The sequence below is a fragment of the Myotis daubentonii genome, chromosome 16 (genome assembly GCF_963259705.1).
Source record: "Myotis daubentonii chromosome 16, mMyoDau2.1, whole genome shotgun sequence".
Classification (NCBI taxonomy): Eukaryota; Metazoa; Chordata; class Mammalia; order Chiroptera; family Vespertilionidae; genus Myotis; species Myotis daubentonii.
This window is the reverse complement of record NC_081855.1, coordinates 20,843,925-20,863,962: the sequence shown is the minus strand read 5'-3', so window position 1 is coordinate 20,863,962 and position 20,038 is coordinate 20,843,925. Positions and strand designations below refer to the sequence as shown.

Sequence of the window (20,038 nt, the reverse complement as noted above, 5' to 3'; positions counted from 1 at the left end):
ACCTTCCCAGCCAGGCCTTCGAAGTGGCCCGCGCAGGAGGACAAAAAGGAGACTGTCAGTCTCATCGTCTTCAAATTGGCATCAGGGAGCTCTCCCACTTACCCACTGTTGCTGGTCACACACTCCTGCCCACCACACAGATGTGACATACACACATCACCATGTATAATACACGCATCTGCACACCCGGTACGTAAGGACTGAGGTGAGGGGTGGAGGGAGGCCCTGCCTTCCCTAGGCAGCCATCCAGGACCACCCCCTGAATCCGGTACTGAGCAGGCCCTGTCGCCTCCCAGGAGCCCTAATTTTCAGCTTCCAGATCCCTAACCAGGGTCCATCCCTCTGTCCATGGAAGCCTAGTGCAGCATAAGGTGAAACCTGTGTCCTTGCCCTCACCCAGGTGGTCTCCGGCCCCGCCCTCACCCAGGTGGTCTCCGGGCCCCGCCCTCACCCAGGTAGCTGTGCTTCCCAGCCTTGCTGTCCACCACCGTCTGGTTCAGGAAGCGGCCCCGGCAGCTGTGCCTGTCATAGAGCAACACGCCCCCGGACCAATCAAAGGCCCCAACAGCACCGAGCAGCAGCTGCCCCTGCAGGGAACGAGGAGGCCATTTGAACTGGAGGTGCCCCGGGGTCAGCCGCTGTGACCCCGGGTCTACTGCCAGCACAGCGAACCTTGTGCTGTGGGGGAAACAGGGGTGTTCCATTCCGTGGCCCCAGGCCCACCTGGCCAGCCATGCAGGAGGAAGGTGAGATAGCCAACACTGGCTCCTGCCTTGTACCCATGACCCTTCCCTCTAATACCAACCCCAGAGCAGAAGCCATCCTGGCCCAGGCGTGAAGGAAGCACTAAAAGGAGACAGAGAAGAGAGTGCTCATCTCCTTCTTCCCAGGTCGCCCAGCCTGGACTGAGAGACAGTCCTAACCGTGCTTCTACCACGCGAGGGCCACGCCCTGCCCTCCGTGCCTGCATCTCGGCCCACCTGTGGGAACAGTGCCTCTGGTGGGGAGAAGTAGGCAACTTGGCGAGCTGGCCCAGGCCAAAGCCTGCTCCCAGTGTGTATTTTAAGAACAGCTCAGTCCTGGAGCACACAGAACAAGACGACCCCGGGATGAATACGGCCATTCTTTTGTCTACCTCAGGGTCCCAGATGAGGGCGAGCAAGCGGAAGTTTTCCGTTATCCTAACGTGGCTCCTTCAGAGGCAAGACCAGGAGGCAGAGCTGCTCTGTGCCCAGGGCCCCTAGTCCCTGGGTGTTGCTGGGCCCTCCTCCATGCTGAGTTGGCCACGTACCTCATTCAGGATCTGGGCGCTGAACCCGACCTGTGCCAGCTGGAAGTGGAGGGCTTCTCCGACCGTGCCTGGAAGCCAAGACACTCAATGAGATACTGCGCTGGGCAAGGTGGAGGGAGCAACCAAGCCAGGGAAGGGTCCAGCCTGGCCTCACTCCCAGACGGAACGGGGTTTGGTGTGATGGGAACAGAACCAAGCTGAGAGCAGAGATGTGGGTCCTGCTTTAGCAGCTACCGGACGAGAGCCTGGGCAGTTCCCTCCCTCCTTCGGGGCCTGGGTCTCCACACCCCAGTCATCCTTCTTTCTCCAGCACCAGGTCAGCTCATCAGAGCTGCGTGGAGACTCAGGGAAGTGCCGAGGCCTGGGGATACGGTCGCCTTTTTAGAGATGGAACAGCCGAGGCTCAAAGAGGTGATGGGAGTTGCCCCGAGTGTCACAAGGAGGGAGCCCCGGGGTGGGGCTGGAGGGCAGGCCTCGGACCTCCTGCTGAATGCCGAGGGGGCAGCCACAGGGTGGCGAGGCCCCGGAGCCCTCACCTTCCATGGGAACGATACTTTGCTGCAGTTGGCTCAGCAGCCCATCCAGCGCCGCGTAGTTGGTCACCTTGAAGGCATGGGTCTCCGGGGGGTGCGAGGCGATCAGCTTCAGCTCCTTCTCAGTGTTAGGCTTCGTAAATGCCTCTCCCACCTGCATAGAGGCCCCAGATCGGTGGATCCACACCTGAGAGCTGGCTGCTTCCTGAGCCCCGAGGCCTCTCCAGGCCCAGGGAGAGGGCCGGCCTCGCCGCCTGGCCTTCAGGGCCTCCACCTCCTGCCCCCTACTTTCCCTGCTCCCTGTTCTCCCCCAAACACACACATCGTCGTCTTACCAGTCTACATGTGTTGTCCTGAACACACAGGCTCCTTCGCACCTCTGCACACGCTGTTCCCTCTGCCTGCAGCGCTCTCCCCTCCTCCCCTGGACACTCGGCCAGTTACTCCTGTCTGTCCTCCAAGGCTCAGCCCACCACTGTCTCCTCTAGGACCACCCCCCACCCACCCCGATGTGGGCTCCCTGGGTTGCCACTGCTCTCCCCATCACTTCTGAGCAAGTGAGCTCTGACCACGCTGGGGAAATGAGCCTCTGTGGGAGGGGGTGTGCTGCCCGGGCGTGAGGTGGGAGAAAAGAAGTTGGTGAGTGTGCACAGCACAGGGTTTGGTAAGCTGCTTACAGAAGCCCCTCCCAGGAACCCTGGCTCCTCCCCTACAGAGACTTAGGAGGCGCCCCCTGCTCCTGGCTCTTACCCCAATGGCAAAGCGCTCAACACCTTGCATCTTTGTGGAGTTGATGACAGTCGTGAGGTTGAGGGGGTCCATGAATATCTCCCCATCGGTGAGCACCACCATGACCTTGGAGGCCTCTCTTCTGGAGCCGTGGCTTGGTGAGAAGATGTGGTCTCTAAGTAGGGAGAGTAAAGGAGGTGGAGGGCTTGGCCAGGGAGACGGCTGAGCTTGGGGAGATTTTATTCACAAACCTGTTTTAGAATTGGAGAGGGTTAACGTGCCCTCCCAGGGGAACAAGGGCCCAAGGAGGGGTGGGGACAGCAGGGCTGGGTGGGGGCGGGGCACCTGCTCCCAACAGAAAGGTGCTGGACAGCACAGGGAATAGATGTGTGTGGGAATAACAATGACATTAAGAACAGTGGCGCCCTAACCGGCTTGGCTCAGTGGATAGAGCATCAGCCTGCGGATTCAAGGGTCACAGGTTCGATTCCGGTCAAGGGCAAGGGCATGTACCTTGGTTGCGGGCACATCCCCAGTAGGGGGTGTGCAGGAGGCAGCTGATCGATGTTTCTCTCTCATCGATGTTTCTAACTCTATCCCTCTCCCTTCCTCTCTGTAAAAAATCAATAAAATATATATATTTTTAAAAAGAACAGTGGCTAATATTTACAAAGCACTTATGTGCCAGGTGCTGCTATAGGCACTGTATGTATTTTTAACCCATTTAATCCTCACAGAATCCTCTAAGGCAGTGGTTGGCAAACTCATTAGTCAACAGAGCCAAATATCAACAGTACAATTAAAATTTCTTTTGAGAGCCAAATTTTTTAAACTTAAACTATATAGGTAGGTACATTGTTATTAACTTAATTAGGGTACTCCTAAGCTGGCCTTTGCTAAAAACATCCTCAATCTGATTGAGGTACGTTCGCTGAGGTCGACCCCTTCCAACTCTCCCATCCACACTCGTCTTGTATACTTGTTTCGTCTATCTCCTTTCGTTCATCCTCTCTGTATGTCCAAACCATCTCAACATACCTTTCTCAGTCCTCGACACTACATCTTCTTTCACTCCACAACGTTCCCTAAAATTAACTTAATAAACTTTACTTAAAGTTTTAGGTCAACTTCACACTGTATGTGTGCGCGCCTGCACGTGGTATTTTGTGGAAGAGCCACACTCAAGGGGCCAAAGAGCCGCATGTGGCTCGCAAGCCGCGGTTTGCCGACCACTGCTCTAAGGCAAGGGCTATTATTATTCCCATTTTACACGCGAGAACCAAGCAGGGAGAGGTCAGGCACCCAGGTCTCCAAGTACAGACTGGCGCTGGGATGTGGACCCAGGCAGCCCGGCCACTGAGCCCCCTACTGTCTGCACTGTGCTCCACTGCCCCCCTCAAGAGGAGTCCTCAGAAGGCTCTTTGGAGGACTGTCCTGGGGTGTCATTCATCAGCCAAGGCTGGATTGAAAGACCTCACATTCTCCTCTCAACCGAGGAGGAGCTGGAACCCTGATCCTCTCCTCTTTACCGTTCTGTCCTGCCACCTCTCCAGGCATGACGCCTCAAAGCCTCTGGGCAGGGATGCCAGCCAGCACCCAGTAGGTGTTCAGGTAATTCCTGCTGCCCTCACACTCACAGGACATGCTGCATGGCAGAGGCTGTCTTGGTGACTTCCTTCACTTGAGTGATGTTCTGGACTTTGCTGAGGGAGGCCATCACATCCTGGCTGTACCGAAGGTCAAACTCAGTCTGGATCACGCCTCCGTACTGCACCAGGGCAAAGCTGCACTGCAGGGAGGGGCAGAGGGAGGAGGAGGTTGGCAGAGTCGCCATGCCCAAAGCCCTTGAATGGCTCCCCCTGGATGCTGAGGAAGAATCCACTCATTCCTCCTTGTTGAAGGCAAGAGGAGGTGCTAAAGCAGAGGGAGATGTGACAGTGACGGCTCCCAGTGGATCACAGACTTCTCCTTGAACCCATGTCCTTGTGTACGCCCTCTCCCCTTCCTATTCATCATGTGGCTTTCTTTGGCCTTTGGGATATCAGCAAATGGGATACAATCAGAGACATGAAAAGTGCTTGTGTGCATTAGGTCTTGCCCTCTTGGAATGTTGCAGCCATGAAAACATGGGGCTGACCTGCTGGAGACACGTGGCCAGACAAGTGAGGCCAACCAGTTCCAGTCAAGTAACCAGACACCTGCAGCTGCGGGGAAAAATTGCAGGCAAGACCAGCAGCAGAAGAACCGCCCCGCTGAGCCCAGCCCAAATAGCTGACCCATAGAACTGTGAGCAGATCAATGGTAGCTGTTTCGAGGTGGTTTGTTCATAGCGATAGGTAGCAACAGACTGTGTGCGTCTAGCTTCTAGGGAAGCCCACCTCAAAGCACTTCTCATAGATCTTCCTCATCATGTTGGAGATGAAGTCTTTGGCTCTCTGGAAGTCGGGGGGATCAATGCTTCCCGAGCCATCCAGGACGATGGCGATCTCAGTGCCTGGGCCAAGACAGGGAGCAGGTCCGGAGTGGGCATGCAACTGGGGCAGGAGTGAGGGTGGCAGGCCCTGCCCTATAGGACACCCACCCCATTCAAGCCCCAAGGGTTCCGTTCAGGGAAGAAGTTGGTGAAGCTCCCAACAGCGAAGCCTGGTCTCAGAGGCTGCGAGAGAGCCAGGACTTGCTCAGGCTCTGACTCTGCGAGCCACTCCCATCACTCCCACTCTCTGGGCCTCAGTTTCCCCATCGGTAAGATGGAGGGGGGCAGAGCTGGGGGTGGTCAGGCCTGTAGAATCCAGACAGTAGAATCCAGCCACTGTTCCCCATCTCCCAGACCTAGGCAGCTCTCGCCCCTGGAGTTGCCAGCCTAGGCGTCAGCTCTGAGAGCCTCAGAGAGCAACCCAGATCTGCCTCTTCTCACCAGCTCCCTCCTCCTCCTCTTCTTTCTCCTCCTCCTCCTCCTCCTCCTCCTCCTCCTCCTCCTCCTCCTCCTCTTTGGCCTTCAGAGCCCGGCGCTGCCTGGCTGTATTCTCAGTGCTGCCTTTTTTGTTCCTGTAGCAGTCTCCAGCATCCGCATGTGCCTCAGGATCCAGGAGATTTTCTTTAAAAATACACATGAAAGAGCTCAGAGTCAGACAGCCTCCTTGTTCACTCACAGCCCACGGCGGGCCTAGGTCCAACTTGCCCTCTCTGGGCCTGTGTCCTTCTGTATCTGCCATGGGCAGGTGCCCCTTCTTGGAGACTCAAGGAAACCTCCTTTGAGCTGCCCAAGGCCAGCGAGTGTCCTTACCAATGTCGTTGAAAGGGACCAGGGCCTGGTGACTGAGGTTGGAGGCCAGCAGGCTGCAGGTGCCTGTGAGTTCTGAGCTGAGGCTGTGGGGCCGCCGGGCCACCACCTGAATGCAGATCTGGGGGAGAGAGGGAGAAAGGGAGAGGGAAAGTCTGGGTCACCCCCAGCCCAGGCCCCTGAGTCACAGCTGCCCAGAACCACATGCCTCAACCAGGCAGGGAATGCAGGAACAGCTTGCTCACCGCTCACCAGGGGCAGACGTTGGTGCCAGGGTCAGAGCTGAGATCAGCCCTGGAGTTGGCACCAGGGAGACACCTGGCCTTGGCCCTGAGAAGAGCATGCCAGTCAGGACTGGCATGAACACGGGTTTGCCACAGGAGTCAGTGCCCGCCTCCCGAGGCCCTCCAGCCCCCTGCCCACGCACACTCACCAAAACACCGTGGTGGTTCCGGGCAACGGTCACGCCCCGGTGCCTCCCCTTCGGGATGGGGACATGCTCTGAAACAGTGAAGTCCAGGTGAGGTGGGAGGGACACAGGGAGGCCGCCGTGGAGCCAGGTCAGAGGGGGCACAGGGCTTGGCCAGATGGTGATGGGGACTTAGAAATAACTGAGACGGGGTGTAGAGCGGCTATAGGGTTAAGCCTCGGACTGACCTGTCGGCAAAGCCACAAACAAGTCCCAGCTTAGAGGGCACAGCCCTCTTAGCATAATTAGGCTTGACCTCATGACGCTCCCTAGATCCTTCCTGGGAAGCTAATGGGCTGTGGGAGGTGCAGCAAGTGCTGCCAAAACAAGTGAAACTCCCAAGAACATTGTAACTATGGTGACCACGACCTTGTTTACCTTTGGCTATAAAATAAAGGCTCAGCTTGCCTTCTGGGTCTCTCTCTGTGGCCTCAGCCAGGCACAGGAGATCCTGCTAGACCCAGCTTATTCTCTTTGTCTGTCTTTTCTACATCTTTCACTGCCCCCCCCCCTCCAGGCTCACCGAACCCTTGTCTGTGCTGGCCCCGCACAACTGGGGCTTTCCTCCAGGGCTCCCAGTGTGGCGGGGCCGGTGGGTAGAGAAGCAGGAGTGAGTGTGTGCAGCGCGGGGGAGGTGTGCAGGATGCTGAGGCACTGGCTATAGGAATGATGGACCCTCCAGTCTCAAAGGCCATCTCTGGGGAACCTTACTGCCCCAGGGGCAGATGCGGTCGCTCCGTCCTCTCCCTTCCCAGTGTGGGCCTGGGGACACGGTCTCATTTTGAACCACTGGGTCACCCTGTCACCCTGCTGGACTGTGTCCCCCTCTGAGGCTGTTTAACACGGTGCCTCTCAGAGACAAGGGTTCTGCCATACACAGCCGAGGGGCCACCCGCGAGTGTGTGCCTTGTGTCAGACTGAGTGGGATGGGCAGAGTTTGGTTAATAAATGAATATGGCCCATTCATTTGTTCGTTCAATTATTTCAAACAACATTTACTGCGCACCTAATATGTGCTGGACGTTGGGGTGGCCACGGTTAGATGGGGCGGGGAGGGATGGATGCCAGTGAGGTGTGATCAGTTGGGACAGGTGAGGTTTTGGAACCAGGTCAAGTTGGGTTTGCATCTGTGGTGCCCCCAATGCTATTTGTGTGACCTTAGTCATCCTGGTAACCAGAGGACTTCCCTGAGCTGGAGGTTCCTCTTCGGTCAAATGGTACGGTTTTGAGGGTTAAAAGTGGATGGAGAAGTACTTAGGAACACGCAATACATGTTAGGTAGATTTTTGCTGTTAGGATTGGGTCAGGAGAGGTGGGCGGGGATTAGGGTTGGGTTGGGATGGGATTGGGCACTGGGATAGAAAGTGAGCCGTGGGGGGGTGGGGGGGTTGGAGTCTGGGGGGAGGGGCTGGTTAGATGGGGCTGGGGTTGGAATGGTTTGGGCTGGATGGGTGGGACTCCTAGAAAAGGGTCCTGGGAGCCTTCCCTGGAGCTGGGCCTGACTTACCTACAGGCTGGCAAAGGAGCTCATCCCGGGTGAGGGAACACTGATGCAGGGGCCCCGCTGTCCTGTTGGTTCTGGGGCTGGTGACCAGGAGCCTGAGGGGGAGGGCAGACCGCAGAGTTGAGCCGCTTGCTGATACCCTCCTCCCCCCTGCCCGCCCACGCCCCGCCTGCCCACCCCAGGCCCCCGGGCTCCCGGGCTCCGCGCCTGGAAAACCACGGAGCGGGCACAGACCTGGGAAAGGCCGGCAGCCTCCCCGCCCAGGGTGGCAGGCACCACGTTACGTGGAAGCCATGGCTCAGCCTCTACCTTTGCACAGCTCCAGGCAGGAAATGGTTAATGGCCCACCCTGCCGGAGAGGGTGATAGTGCTGGTAAACAAGGACTGTGCTCTTCGGTGGGTGGGTGGTGGCCGTGGGGGGACCCAGGAAGCCACCAGCAGCACCATTGGTTATACCGGGGGCAGTGCCGGCTTTTCAGTGGCTGCCGGGGAGAGAGGGCTGCCCCAGCTGGTGCCCCTATCCTATGAGTCAGTCAGAATTAGAGGTCGGGGGTGGGCGCCTCAGCCTGATTAAGCCTCAGAAGATGTGAGGCCCAACAGCAAACTTTGCCCCGCAACCCACCCACCCACCTAAACCTTTTCACTGCCCGTGCTGCCCGGGGAGGGCTGGGCTGCCTGAGACAGGGAGTGGGCTCCGCATCCTAGGGCTGTGAGGGAGGAGTGCTGGGGCAGCGGCCCTGAGGCTGGGCTTGGTAACAGCGAACAGCAGTAGGAAGCCACAGAGGGCTTTATAAAAGGGAAGAACAAAATTAGTCTACGGCTTGAAAGGTCATAATGAGGCTAGAGTGGGCTGGGGGGAGGGCAGGAAGGAGGTACTGTCTCCACTTCCTCACCTCCCATCCATCTACATCTTTTTTTTTTTAAATATATTTTATTGATTTCTTTACAGAGAGGAAGGGAGAGAGATAGTTAGAAACATCGATCAGCTGCCTCCTGCACATCCCCCACCGGGGACATGCCCGCAACCCAGGCACATGCCCTCGACCGGAATCGAACCCGGGACCCCTCAGCCCGCAGGCCGACGCTCCATCCACTGAGCCAAACCGGTCCTGGCATCTACATCTTTTAAAATTATAAAATGGCCCTTTTGTCCGACACCTTATCGAGGCAGCAGTGGTAGCAGCTGCTCTCCGAGTGCCTCTAGGCCGCCCAAGGACGACAAGAAGAAGAAAGATGCTGGGAAGTCGGCCAAGAAAGACAAAGACCCAGTGAAATCTGGGGCAAGGCCAGAAGGAAGGGTGGTCCAAAGGCAAGGCTCGGGGCAAGCTCAATAACCCAGTCTTGTTTGGCAAAGCAACACACGACAAGCCGTGTAAGGAAGTTCCCCCCCAACTGTAGGCGTATCGTGACCCCCAGCTGTTGTCTCTGAGAGACTGGAGACCCCCAGTTCCTGGGCCAGGACAGCCCTAGGGGCTCCTCAGTACGGACTGACTAACCTAGCTTCAAAGCACAGAGCTCAAGTCATGTACCAGAAACACCGACGGTGCGGACGCCCCAGCTGCACATTGTGAAAAATGAACTTTATTAAATTTAAGGAAGTGTAAATACATCCTTTACCCATCTCCACGGTCGACAGGACAATAATAGCATCTACACCGGTGTGTGTGCCCCGCCAGCTTAACCCACCCCAAGCTGACTTCCACCCGAGGTCTCCAGTGGTCCCCACATGGCCAGAGCGAGTGGACACCTTTCTGTCGTCATCTTCCTCACCCTCTCGGCAGCCTGGGCGAAAGTGACCATCTCCTCCTGCCGCCCTTTCTCCTTGACGTCCTCCGACCTCTCTCCCGACTCCTCCCCAGGCCCCTTCGCTGGCTCCTTCGCTGTCTGACCTCTGACCGGAGTCCTGAGGCTTGGTCTTGCCTCCTTGCCAGCACAGCTTCCCCAGGGGCCCCCCGCCGCCCCATGGCTCCCATCCACCCACAAATGCTGAGATTCCCACCTCGGCACCTGCGGGCCTAGCATCCTTCCAGCACGAGGCAGACTAGCCTGGCCGTAGAAAGCAGAATAATGTCCACCGCCCCCGCCCCACCTCCCCGCCAGATGTCGGCGTCCTAATCTCCAGACCCTGGGACTACGCTACTTTTCATGGTCAAAGCGACTTTGTGGACTTGGTTAAGTTAAGGGTCTTATTATGGGGAAATTATCCTGGATTTTTTTAATTTAAAGTTTCTTTTTCTTCTTTTTTTAAATGTTTTATTTTGAGGAATGTCTTAATTTGTATGTTTGACCAAAACTTTGTCTTTTTTATTTTTTGTTAATCCTCACGGGAGGATATTTTTTCCATTGATACTTTTGGAGAGAGGGAGAGAGAGAGAGAGAGAGAGAGAGAGAGAGAGAGAGAGAGACATCAATTGGTTGCCTCCACACACACTCTGACAGGGACTGGGACTCGAACTCATGACCCTTCAGTGGGCAGGCCCATACTCTTAACTACTAAACCACACTGGCCAGGGCTAAAGGTTATTTTTCAATTACAGTTTACATTCAATGTTATTCTGTACGAGAGGCCCAGTGCACGAATTCATGCACGGGTGGGGTCCCTCGGCCTGCCCGGCGATCAGGGCCAAGGAGGTTGGCCAGCCAGGGGGAGGGGCCGCGGGAGGTTGGCTGTGGGAGTGTACTGACCACCAGGGGGCAGCCTCTGCATTGAGTGTCTGCCCCCTGGTGGTCAATGTGTGTCATAGTGACCAGTCGTTTGCTTGGTTGGTGGCTTAGGCTTTTATATAGAGAGATTAGTTTCCGGTGGACAGCATAGTGGTTAGACAATCATGCACTTCTACAAAGTGATTCCCTGATGTTTCAAGTATTCACCTGGCACCACACCTAGTTATTACAATATTATTGACTATAATTCCTATGTCGTACACTTCAGAATGGAAAGGTAATAAATCTGTATTGTTTGAAGCCAGTGAATGTTTTATAACTTGCTGCAGTAGCAACAGGAAACGAATACAACAACCACCTGCCCGTTGTCTAACAGGCACTGCAAACTGGAAATGTCCGAAGCAGAACACAGGGTCTTGACCTCCGAGCCTGCCCTGTCCGCCTTCCCCAGCAGCCACCACAGTCCACGTCCCCGAGCCAGGCGTCCTCGCTTCACCTTTCACTCGCCCCACCTCAGATCCACGCGTAAGCCCCGTGGGTTCTTTCTCCAACCTACATCTAGAGAGCATTTCTCTATTCATTTTTCATTTTGTCAACATTACAAATTTATTTTAACCAACACCAGTCAGAATTTTTTGAAAACGTGACATTCTTCCTAACATTTAAGCGGAAAATTTTAAGTCCAGAAATATTGTAGACTTTGAAAACGAACAAAAAGAAAGTGGAAAATTCACGAGATATGGGGGTATATTTTAAAACAAAAACAAATTAAAAATGGTGAGGCTGTTGCAGAAACCAAACAGAACAAGCAACCAACCAAAAAAACCCATGTCTGGCGGGTCAGAATCCCAGCGTCTAGGAGAGACCGGGACGTGTGTTTAGAGATGGGAACCCGGTGGGCAGCAGCAACAGAGCGCGCGGTCCTTCTCTCCCTCCCCAGCCACCATCCTGACCAGCATCCTCCCGCCTGACCTGTGGTAATACCATCCCAACTGTTGTTTTTGGTTTCGTTTTTTTAAAATATATTTTATTGATTTTTTACAGAGAGGAAGGGAGAGGGATAGAGTTAGAAACATCGATGAGAGAGAAACATCGATCAGCTGCCTCCTCCACACTCCCTACTGGGGATGTGCCCGCAACCAAGGTACATGCCCTTGACCGGAATCGAACCTGGGACCCTTGAGTCCGCAGGCTGATGCTCTCTCCACTGAGCCAAACCAGTCAGGGCACCCCCTGTTTTATTTCCTTCGGAGCCTGTCCCCTCATAGTATCCTGCTTACATGTTTACATGCTTCTGTCTGTCCCGCCCTGCGGCCTGGCACTTCCCCAAGGATCTTGTCTAGCTCTTTATTCCCAGGGTCTGGAACAGTGCCTGGCGCAGAGCAAGGGCTCAGTAAGTATTTGCCGAGTGATGACGACGAAATGACAGCCCAGGCAGCAGGTGAGGGGACTAATCTTGGGCGGGGCTGAGGGGTGGAGAGTGGGTGCAGCTGAACTCTGCAGGCTCTGCAGCTGAGCCCCCAAATTAGGTCACCTGCTCCGCACCCCTGCCTCTCTCCCTCCCCAGGCTCCTCCCCAGCCTGAGCCTCGGAACTGCGCTCGGCCCGGGCCATGCTTTGGTGGGGCAGGTGCGAGCCTTCCTCCCGCAGCCTTTGCCCAGCTGCCCGCTCTGCCTGCAGTGCCCTCCCCTCCCTCTTCCTGCCGAGTCATTCCCACCAGCTCCTCAGGAAGCCTTCCCCAAAGAAGGAGCAGGTGACCTCCAAGCCGGCCAGGGGCCTGACTACTGGAACCCATCCCACCCCTGGCTTCTGTTCCCACCGGGACCACCAGGGGCAAGGTGGCCATTCGCATCAGGCACGCAAGGCGGCTGCGGCCGGGGCTCAGTCTGAGCTGCCTCTGCCGCCCACCTCCTTATCGCCCCACCACGGTGGGTGGCCTCTGGGTCTCCAGGTTTGCTGACTGAGTAACTGATTAACTAACTGAGCCATAACTGAACCTGCCATCAGCCGACAGCCCACCTGATGGATCCACCCAACTGGAACCTGTCTCTCATCTCAGCCTATTCCCACCCCACCCCCCGCCCCCCCAGAAGGCCTTCCTTCTGTCCCACCGCATCCTCGCTGTGGCAGCCACGCCCCTGATACTGCCAGCCTGGCTGCTATGTTTTAGGGCAGGGGTCCTCAAACTACGGCCCGCGGGCCACATGCAAACACAAATATTGTATTTGTTCCCGTTTTGCTTTTTTACTTCAAAATAAGATCTGTGCAGTGTGCACAGGAATTTGTTCATAGTTTTTTTTTTTAAACTATAGTCCGGCCCTCCAACGGTCTGAGGGACAGCGAACTGGCCCCCTGTTTAAAAAGTTTGAGGACCCCTGTTTCAGGGAGACGCAGCATGAGGGAGAGGGGCCCTGGCCTCACATGCAGGGAAGGGAGGCCTGCTCCTCTCTCTGCGGCCTGGTGGCCCACGGGGCACTTCCTGCCCCGCAGCGGGCGCGTGGTCTCTGGCTCCGTCATTGCGGCAGGAACCCAGGAGCGCCTCCCACCACATCCTCCGTGAGCCCCTCCACCTCAGCAGGTGTGCAGGGCCTTCATGGGCCCCAGCCCCGGGTGGGCTCAGAACTCCTGTCCCAGGGCTTCCAACTCCCCTACTCCGCGGAGGCCTTTCAGCCCTGGAGGGAGGGAGCCCTACGCCTGCCAGGCCAGGAGCTGGGGCGGGGGGGGGGGGGGGGCGCCCAGGCATTGGTGCAAGGGGACCCAGGGGCCGATGGGCATCCATCACTCAGACTGACACCCGGTCAGAAGCACTGCGAAGTTTGAGAAACTGAATGCGAGGCCAGCGCATTAGCCTGATCCAGCAACTCCAGTGCTGGGCACGTGCTGGAGGGAGGGAGGGGCAAGGGTCCACTGGGAGAAAGGGCCCGGCCATGCTACTCATACAGCCCAGGGGACAGCCCAAATGCCTCCATCAGCCCTCGTCACACGGGGCCAATCTAGCAACGAGAATGAGCCCCCAGCCTCAGGCAAGCCCCTGGGGGAAGTCACAGGCTATGTGGAGGGAGAGACGCCTAACATAATAGTGCGCCTACTGTGTGCCTGGTTTATAATACCTTCCAAGCCCTGACCAGTTTGGCTCAGTGGCTAGAGCGTCGGCCTGTGGACTGAAGAGTCCCAGGTTCGATTCCGGTCAAGGGCATGTACCTTGGTCGCAGGCACATCCCCAGTAGGAGGTGTGCAGGAGGCAGCTGATCGATGTTTCTCTCTCATGGATGTTTCTAACTCTCTATCCCTCTCCCTTCCTCTCTGTAAAAAATCAATAAAATATATTTTAAAACAAACAAACAAACAAAAAACAAGCAGAACTGCCCAGCTGGAGTGGCTCAGAGGTTGAGCGTCGACCTGTGAACCAGGAAGTCGGGGTTCCATTCCTAGTCAGGGCACATGCCTGGGTTGCAGGCTGGATCTCCAGTGTGGGGCGTGCAGGAGGCAGCTGATCCATGATTCTCTCTCATCATTGATGTTTCTCTCTCTCTCTCCCTCTCCTTCCCTCTCTGAAATCAACAAAAAAAAATATTTTATAAAAAATAACCACTGCACACATCTCATTCATTTGACCTGCTGCTAGTGCCGATTGCATGATTCACAGCGTATTTCTTCCATTTTCAGAACAATGAGCATGCCTGTCTGTCGCCACTCCCAGCAGGGCTACCGTAGACACCCTGCCCCGACGAGAACCCTCCAGGGCTGGCATCTGGGAGTGGCATCGCTGAGCCCACGCCACTGGCATCGTCAGTCTGACCACATGTGGCAACCTTGTTCTCCAGGGTGGTTTCACCAGTTTACGTCCTCGCAAGTTTCTGTACAGCCACATCCTTACCAACAGAATGTCATCAGATTTAGGTTTTTGCTCGTCTAATGAGTGGGTACAGATGAGATTTTCAAAAGATAAGATACCGTGATTGAGCTTTAATTTGGCCAGAAATTATGCTAAACCCTTTAACATGTGCGTGAACTCAGCAGTCTTTGCATCAGCCCTGGGAGGCAGGCGAACCCTGCCCCGTTGGAGAGATGAGAAGTGAGGCTGTGGGGGAGACGTCGCTACAGAAACAGAGTGAAGCTGCCACCAGACCCATAACTGCCTCTTAGCCACCACCCCCTTCTGACTCAGAATTTCCATTTTTATTTCATTTTAGTTTTTTAAATTATGTTTAGATTGGTTGTAGAGAGAGAAAAGGGAGAGGCTCTGATAGAAACATCAATAAAGAGGGAGAAACATGGGTCAGCTGCCTCCTGCACGCCCCCTACTGGGCATCGCGCCTGCAAGCTGGCCATGTGCCCCAACCTGGAATTGAACCAGCGACCTCTTGGTTCGTGGTTCAACCACTGAGCCACGCCGGACGGGCCAGAATTTCCATTTTTTAAAAAATATTTTTGTCACTGTCCAAAATTCCTACACTGAGCATGTGGTACTTTTGTAAGAGACAAAGGAGCCTTAAAAACCCTTATTTTAAAATAGTTTTGAAGCCCCCCCCCCACCTCAGCAATGAAGAAAAGAGGGGCCAGGTGAGGAGAGGGCCGGGGGGGACAGGCCTGGGCTCACAGCCTCTCTCTCCTCCATGCCTTGGGGAAGTGCACGGAGGCTCTCCCCAGCCTTGGACGGGGGGGGGGGGGGGGGTGCCAAGGCCTTCTCTGGGGCCCCCTCGGCCCTCGGGCTGCTGTGCCGGGCCCCACTCACCAGGTCTGGTTGCTGCTGGGGTCTTGGTGCAAAAGGGAGCTGAGCACATACGGCCCGCGTTCACCGGGCGTCACCCGGATCCAGTTCTCATCCACGTTGAAGGCCCCCAGAGGAGCCAGGCCTATGAAGAAAAAAGAAATATTTAACAAAACAGGCACCCGGTGAAGCCACGGCGGGGCCTTTTCGCCAGTTATCCCATCAAGCCCCGCCGTGTCACCATCCCCACCACACAGATGAGGAAAGCAAGACTCCCGAGGACTTGCCCCCGCCCAGGGGAACAGGACTGGAACAGGTGTGTCTGACCAGGGCCCTGATCCTCCTCCTGAACCCCGCCGTGTCCGCACCAGGGTCCCTTCTCCAGGAGGTCTTCCCCGGGCCTCCCCCCAGAAACACTTCTCACACCTCTCACCACACACTTCCTGTGCCTGTCACATAGCACACGCTCATCACCGAGTCTTTGTACCGAAGTGAAAATAGGAAGTCCCGGGGTGAGGGTCTGCATACATTCAGACTATGTACCCCCAAGGGACTCAAGAGAAAGCGTATGTCCTCAAAAATACCTGCACAAGAGTGTTTATAGCGGCTTTATTTGTAACAGTCCCAAACTGGGAACCACCCAGATGCCCGTCCCTGAGGGGAGGGATAAAGTAACCGTGGTCTATCCACACCACGGAACACTACTCGGGAGTGAGAAGGAGTGGACAACTGACACACACAGCAATGCGGGTGAGTCACAGACATCATTATGCCGAGTGACAGAAGCCCAACATTAAAGAGTATCTCCCGTATGATTCCACTTGCATAATGTTCTAGGACCAGCAAAACGAACCTATAGTAAAAGATATTGCCCAGCTGGTGTGGCTCAGTGGTCGAGTATCTACCCATGAACCACAGTTCGATCCCGGTCAGGGCACATGTCTGGGTTGTGGGCTTGATCCCCAGTAGAGGGTGTGCAGGAGGCAGCTGATCAATAATTCTCTCTCACCACTGATGTTTCTCTCTCTCTCTCTCTCTGAAATCAATTAAAACATATCTTTAAAAAAATAGCCTGTGGGGATTAGCAGGGATGGGACAGGAAGGAACTTGGTGGGGTGATGGAAATACCGTATATCTTATTGGAGAGTTTGGGTTACAAAGGTGTGTGCATTTGTCAGAAACACATTGAGTCGTCCACTTAAAATTTGTGTGAATTTTACCTGAAAAAACAACCCTATGTAAATATTGAACTCTAGTTGATATATACGCTGAAATATAAGATGGTTGATGGATGGATAGATGGATACAGATACATACATGGGTGGATATATACTAGTATATACATATGTTTTATGTAATATATAATATAAATATATAAACATAAATATGGCCCTGGCTGGGTAGCACAGTTGGTTAGAGCGTCGTCCTAATACACCAAGGTTGCAGGTTTGATCTCCGGTCAAGGCACCTACAGGGCATAATGAATGCATAAATAAGCGGAACTGCAAATCAATATTTCTCTCTTTCTCCCTCCCTCCTTTCTCTCTCTCCTCCTTCCTTTTTCTAAAATTAATTTTTTTTAAAAAAATAATACATATATGGGGTGTTCCCCAAAAATGTATATACACTTTGAATAATTATAAAGTCAGTGTTTATTAATACACCATTCATTTTCAAAATTTAAAGGAATCTACATAAATGAATAAATTTTATGTCAATGCCTGTTTTCAAACTGATGACCGTTCTGGTCCAGGCACTGCTGATAACGTGAAGCAATGGAATCAAAACATCAAGAATCATTTCATTTGATATTTGTGTGCCCTCAGTTCATCTCCTGTTGCCAGTTTTGTCCTGTAAACTTTATCTTTAATGTATCCCCTAAAAAAAGTCTAGTGGCACTTTAGGATACATTTTCTTTGTTCAAAGCTTAGTCTAGCTTCACCCATTATTTCAAATCAGTTAAACCTAAAAAGGAGTGAAAATTAAGTGAGTTGTCAGCTGTTCAAGTGTGTATACATTTTTGAGACCCTACATATACTATATATACTATGTGTGATCGTGAAAAAATAAAGTGTTGACCATTGTAAAATCTAAGTGTGATGTGTGGCTGTTCACTGTACAATTTTTTCAAGTTTTCTATGTTTGAAATTTGTCATTAAAAGTTTGGAGGGAAAATTGATATATCCAGATTGCCCCCCAAGGAGGCTGTGCTGGTTCACACGCCGACGCCCAGCACTGCTTCAGCTGACGGTGTGCAACCTTGTCGTTCTTGTTTTAAAGGAGCATCTCATTATTTTGTTCCAAAACTTTTTTTTTATTGATTTCAGAGAGGAAGGGAGAGGGAGAGAGAGATGGAAACATCAATGATGAGAGAGAATCATTGATCAGCTGCCTCCTGCACACCCCACAGTGGGGATCAAGCCTGCAACCCGGGCATGTGCCCCGACCGGAAATCAAACTGTGCCCTCCTGATCATAGGTTGATGCTCAACCACTGAGCCAGGCTGGTTGGGCCCAAAACTTTTAAAAAATATATATATATCCTTATTGATTTCAGAGAGGAAGAGAATGATAGAGAGAATCATTGATCAGCTGCCTCCTGCACACCCCACACTGGGGATTGAGACCACAACCGGGGCATGTGCCCTGACCTCCTGTTTCATAGGTCGACGCTCAACCACTGAGCAACGCCAGTGGGGCCAAAAACTATTTTTTAATTGTGAGTGAGATCAAGCCTCTTATCAGCTCATTTAAAGCCTATTCATATACGTTATCTATTTTTATGAGGCATTTATTGTTTTCTCATTCATTACAGTTTTTTGAATCCAAAAGAAATGGTCAATGTAACAGCTAGTGTTTCTCACTTAGCCCTTTGACTAGCATATTATATGTTTTCCACGTCTACACGTCTTATGGAGTCAATTTTTTTTTCCTTTCTGACTCTTGAATTTTGTCTCATGCTTCCCTACTCAGAGGTTTGTTTGTTTTTTTCAATTCACTCAATGTTTTCTTTGATATTTTGTTTCATTTCTTATTATCGAATCTTTGATTCATCTGGATTTTATTTTTGTGTGTAGATTGAAACAGAGATTCACCTTTACTTTTTCTTCCCCCAAATGAAATGATCTCAACATAATTCCCACAGATTTGAAACACAACCTCTCTCGTTCTCAGAATCCTCATATGTGTTTGGGCCTCTGTCGGGACTCAGTTCTGCCTAACTGACCGCATTGTTTCTTACTTGGACATGTTCATTAGTCCCCTGACCTTTCTCTTCTAAGACTTGTCCCTCTGGCTACATCCTCTTTCAACCAGCTGCCAGACAGATTTTTTTTTTTTTGAGAGAGAGAGAGAAAAAGAAAGGAAAGAGAAGAAGCGGGGTGGGGGCGGGGAGAGACATCGATTTGTTGTCCCACCATTTACGCATTCATTGGTTAGTTCTTACATGTGCCTTGACTGGAGATCGAACCCGCAACCTTGTTGTGTGGGACAATGCTCTAACCAGCTGAGCTGCCCAGCCAGGGCTTGCCAGAAAGAATTCTTAAAAATCATGGTCTGGCCATGCTACTCCGCTGTTCAAAACTTTCCATGTACATAGACAAAGGCAGGTAAAGTTCAGTCTATAGACTTACTGTTCAATTAACTTTTTGCCATAATGACTCTTAAAAAACTTAGACTGAAGCATCCATCTTATATAAAAACTGCTGTTTGAAATTTTAACCCTGCTATTTCTGGCTTCTGTAAATGCTTGCTGGCTTAAATAATAAGGAAAATAAGACTACCCTCATTTCAGAGAGGCCATTAAACCTTCCCCAGACGAAGTTATCAGGGCTGGCGTCAGGCCAAGCCTTTGGTCGAGGTCTCAAAGCGCCAGCGCATAGGGGCTCTTTAAGAACTTGCAAAGGGAACCGGAAAAACCCCATATTTGGGAGACAAAGAAGGTAAAATGGTATAAATACAGGAAACTTCTGTGTGATTTCGCCCAGATTTGAGAGGCATTTTCCTCGGGGCCCACGCGTAATAATAATAAATGTAACTCCATCTCTCTAAGTGTTGCTTGGTTCTTCTCCGGTTTTTCTGTAACAATACCACTATAGTATAATGACTTTTTCTTCCCTGAATGTACCAAATACACATGCCATAACGAGTGACATTCTGACAGCACACTTTCAGGGGTGTCAGAATATAACCGTTTCTAGCCCAGTGATGGCCTAGGCCAGTGGTCGGCAAACTGCGGCTCTGGAGCCACATGCGACTCTTTGGCCCCTTGAGTGTGGCTCTTCCACAAAATACCACATGCAGGCACACAGGTACAGTGCGATTGAAACTTCGCAGCCCATGCGCAGAAGTCAGTATTTTGTGGAAGAGCCACACTCTAGAGGCCAAAGAGCCGCATGTGGCTTGCGAGCCGCAGTTTGCCGACCACTGGCCTAGGGAACAAACCTGCCTTGCTTGCCGGGTTCGGGTAAACCCCATGTGCTTTGTTTTGCACATGCCCATCGGAGGGCTGCAGAGGCGGCTTCCCCGTTCTGTGTTCTGTTGAGTACACAAGCTATTTCCATGGGTTTCAAAGGGCTTCCTTTGCCCTCAAGACATTTTTCTGTGCTATAACTTCATTTTTAAGTAAAAATTTGTAAGATAACCTAAGTCTCCAGAAGGTTGAAAAACAGTGAAGAAATGGTGTCGAGAGAACTATGTACCTTCTCAATAATGATTCCCTCACAGCCATCTTTCACCACCCATGTTAAAAGCCTTCATTACCCCTTTAATGGGCACAATAAACCTTCAGTACAGTAAGTTTTATATATAAACTGTATCTTTATACTTGTATTACTGGGTTTTTAAAAATATAAACTTGA

The 20,038-nt window shown here is 52.8% G+C and overlaps 1 protein-coding gene across 1 annotated transcript in view; it reads right to left on the bottom strand.

The window, feature by feature from the left end:
• ITGAE (integrin subunit alpha E) overlaps positions 1 to 20,038 on the bottom strand; it is a 62,695-nt gene that overhangs the window by 31,598 nt on the left and 11,059 nt on the right. The window contains exons 2-12 of the mRNA XM_059669089.1: positions 15,205 to 15,325; positions 7,810 to 7,901; positions 6,267 to 6,334; positions 5,837 to 5,954; positions 5,468 to 5,647; positions 4,932 to 5,047; positions 4,191 to 4,342; positions 2,575 to 2,728; positions 1,828 to 1,978; positions 1,292 to 1,359; positions 452 to 587 (exon numbers count right to left, since the gene is read on the bottom strand). Of these exons, the coding sequence (XP_059525072.1) occupies positions 452 to 587; positions 1,292 to 1,359; positions 1,828 to 1,978; positions 2,575 to 2,728; positions 4,191 to 4,342; positions 4,932 to 5,047; positions 5,468 to 5,647; positions 5,837 to 5,954; positions 6,267 to 6,334; positions 7,810 to 7,901; positions 15,205 to 15,325 (1,356 nt within the window). The remainder of the gene's footprint in view (positions 1 to 451; positions 588 to 1,291; positions 1,360 to 1,827; positions 1,979 to 2,574; positions 2,729 to 4,190; positions 4,343 to 4,931; positions 5,048 to 5,467; positions 5,648 to 5,836; positions 5,955 to 6,266; positions 6,335 to 7,809; positions 7,902 to 15,204; positions 15,326 to 20,038) is intronic.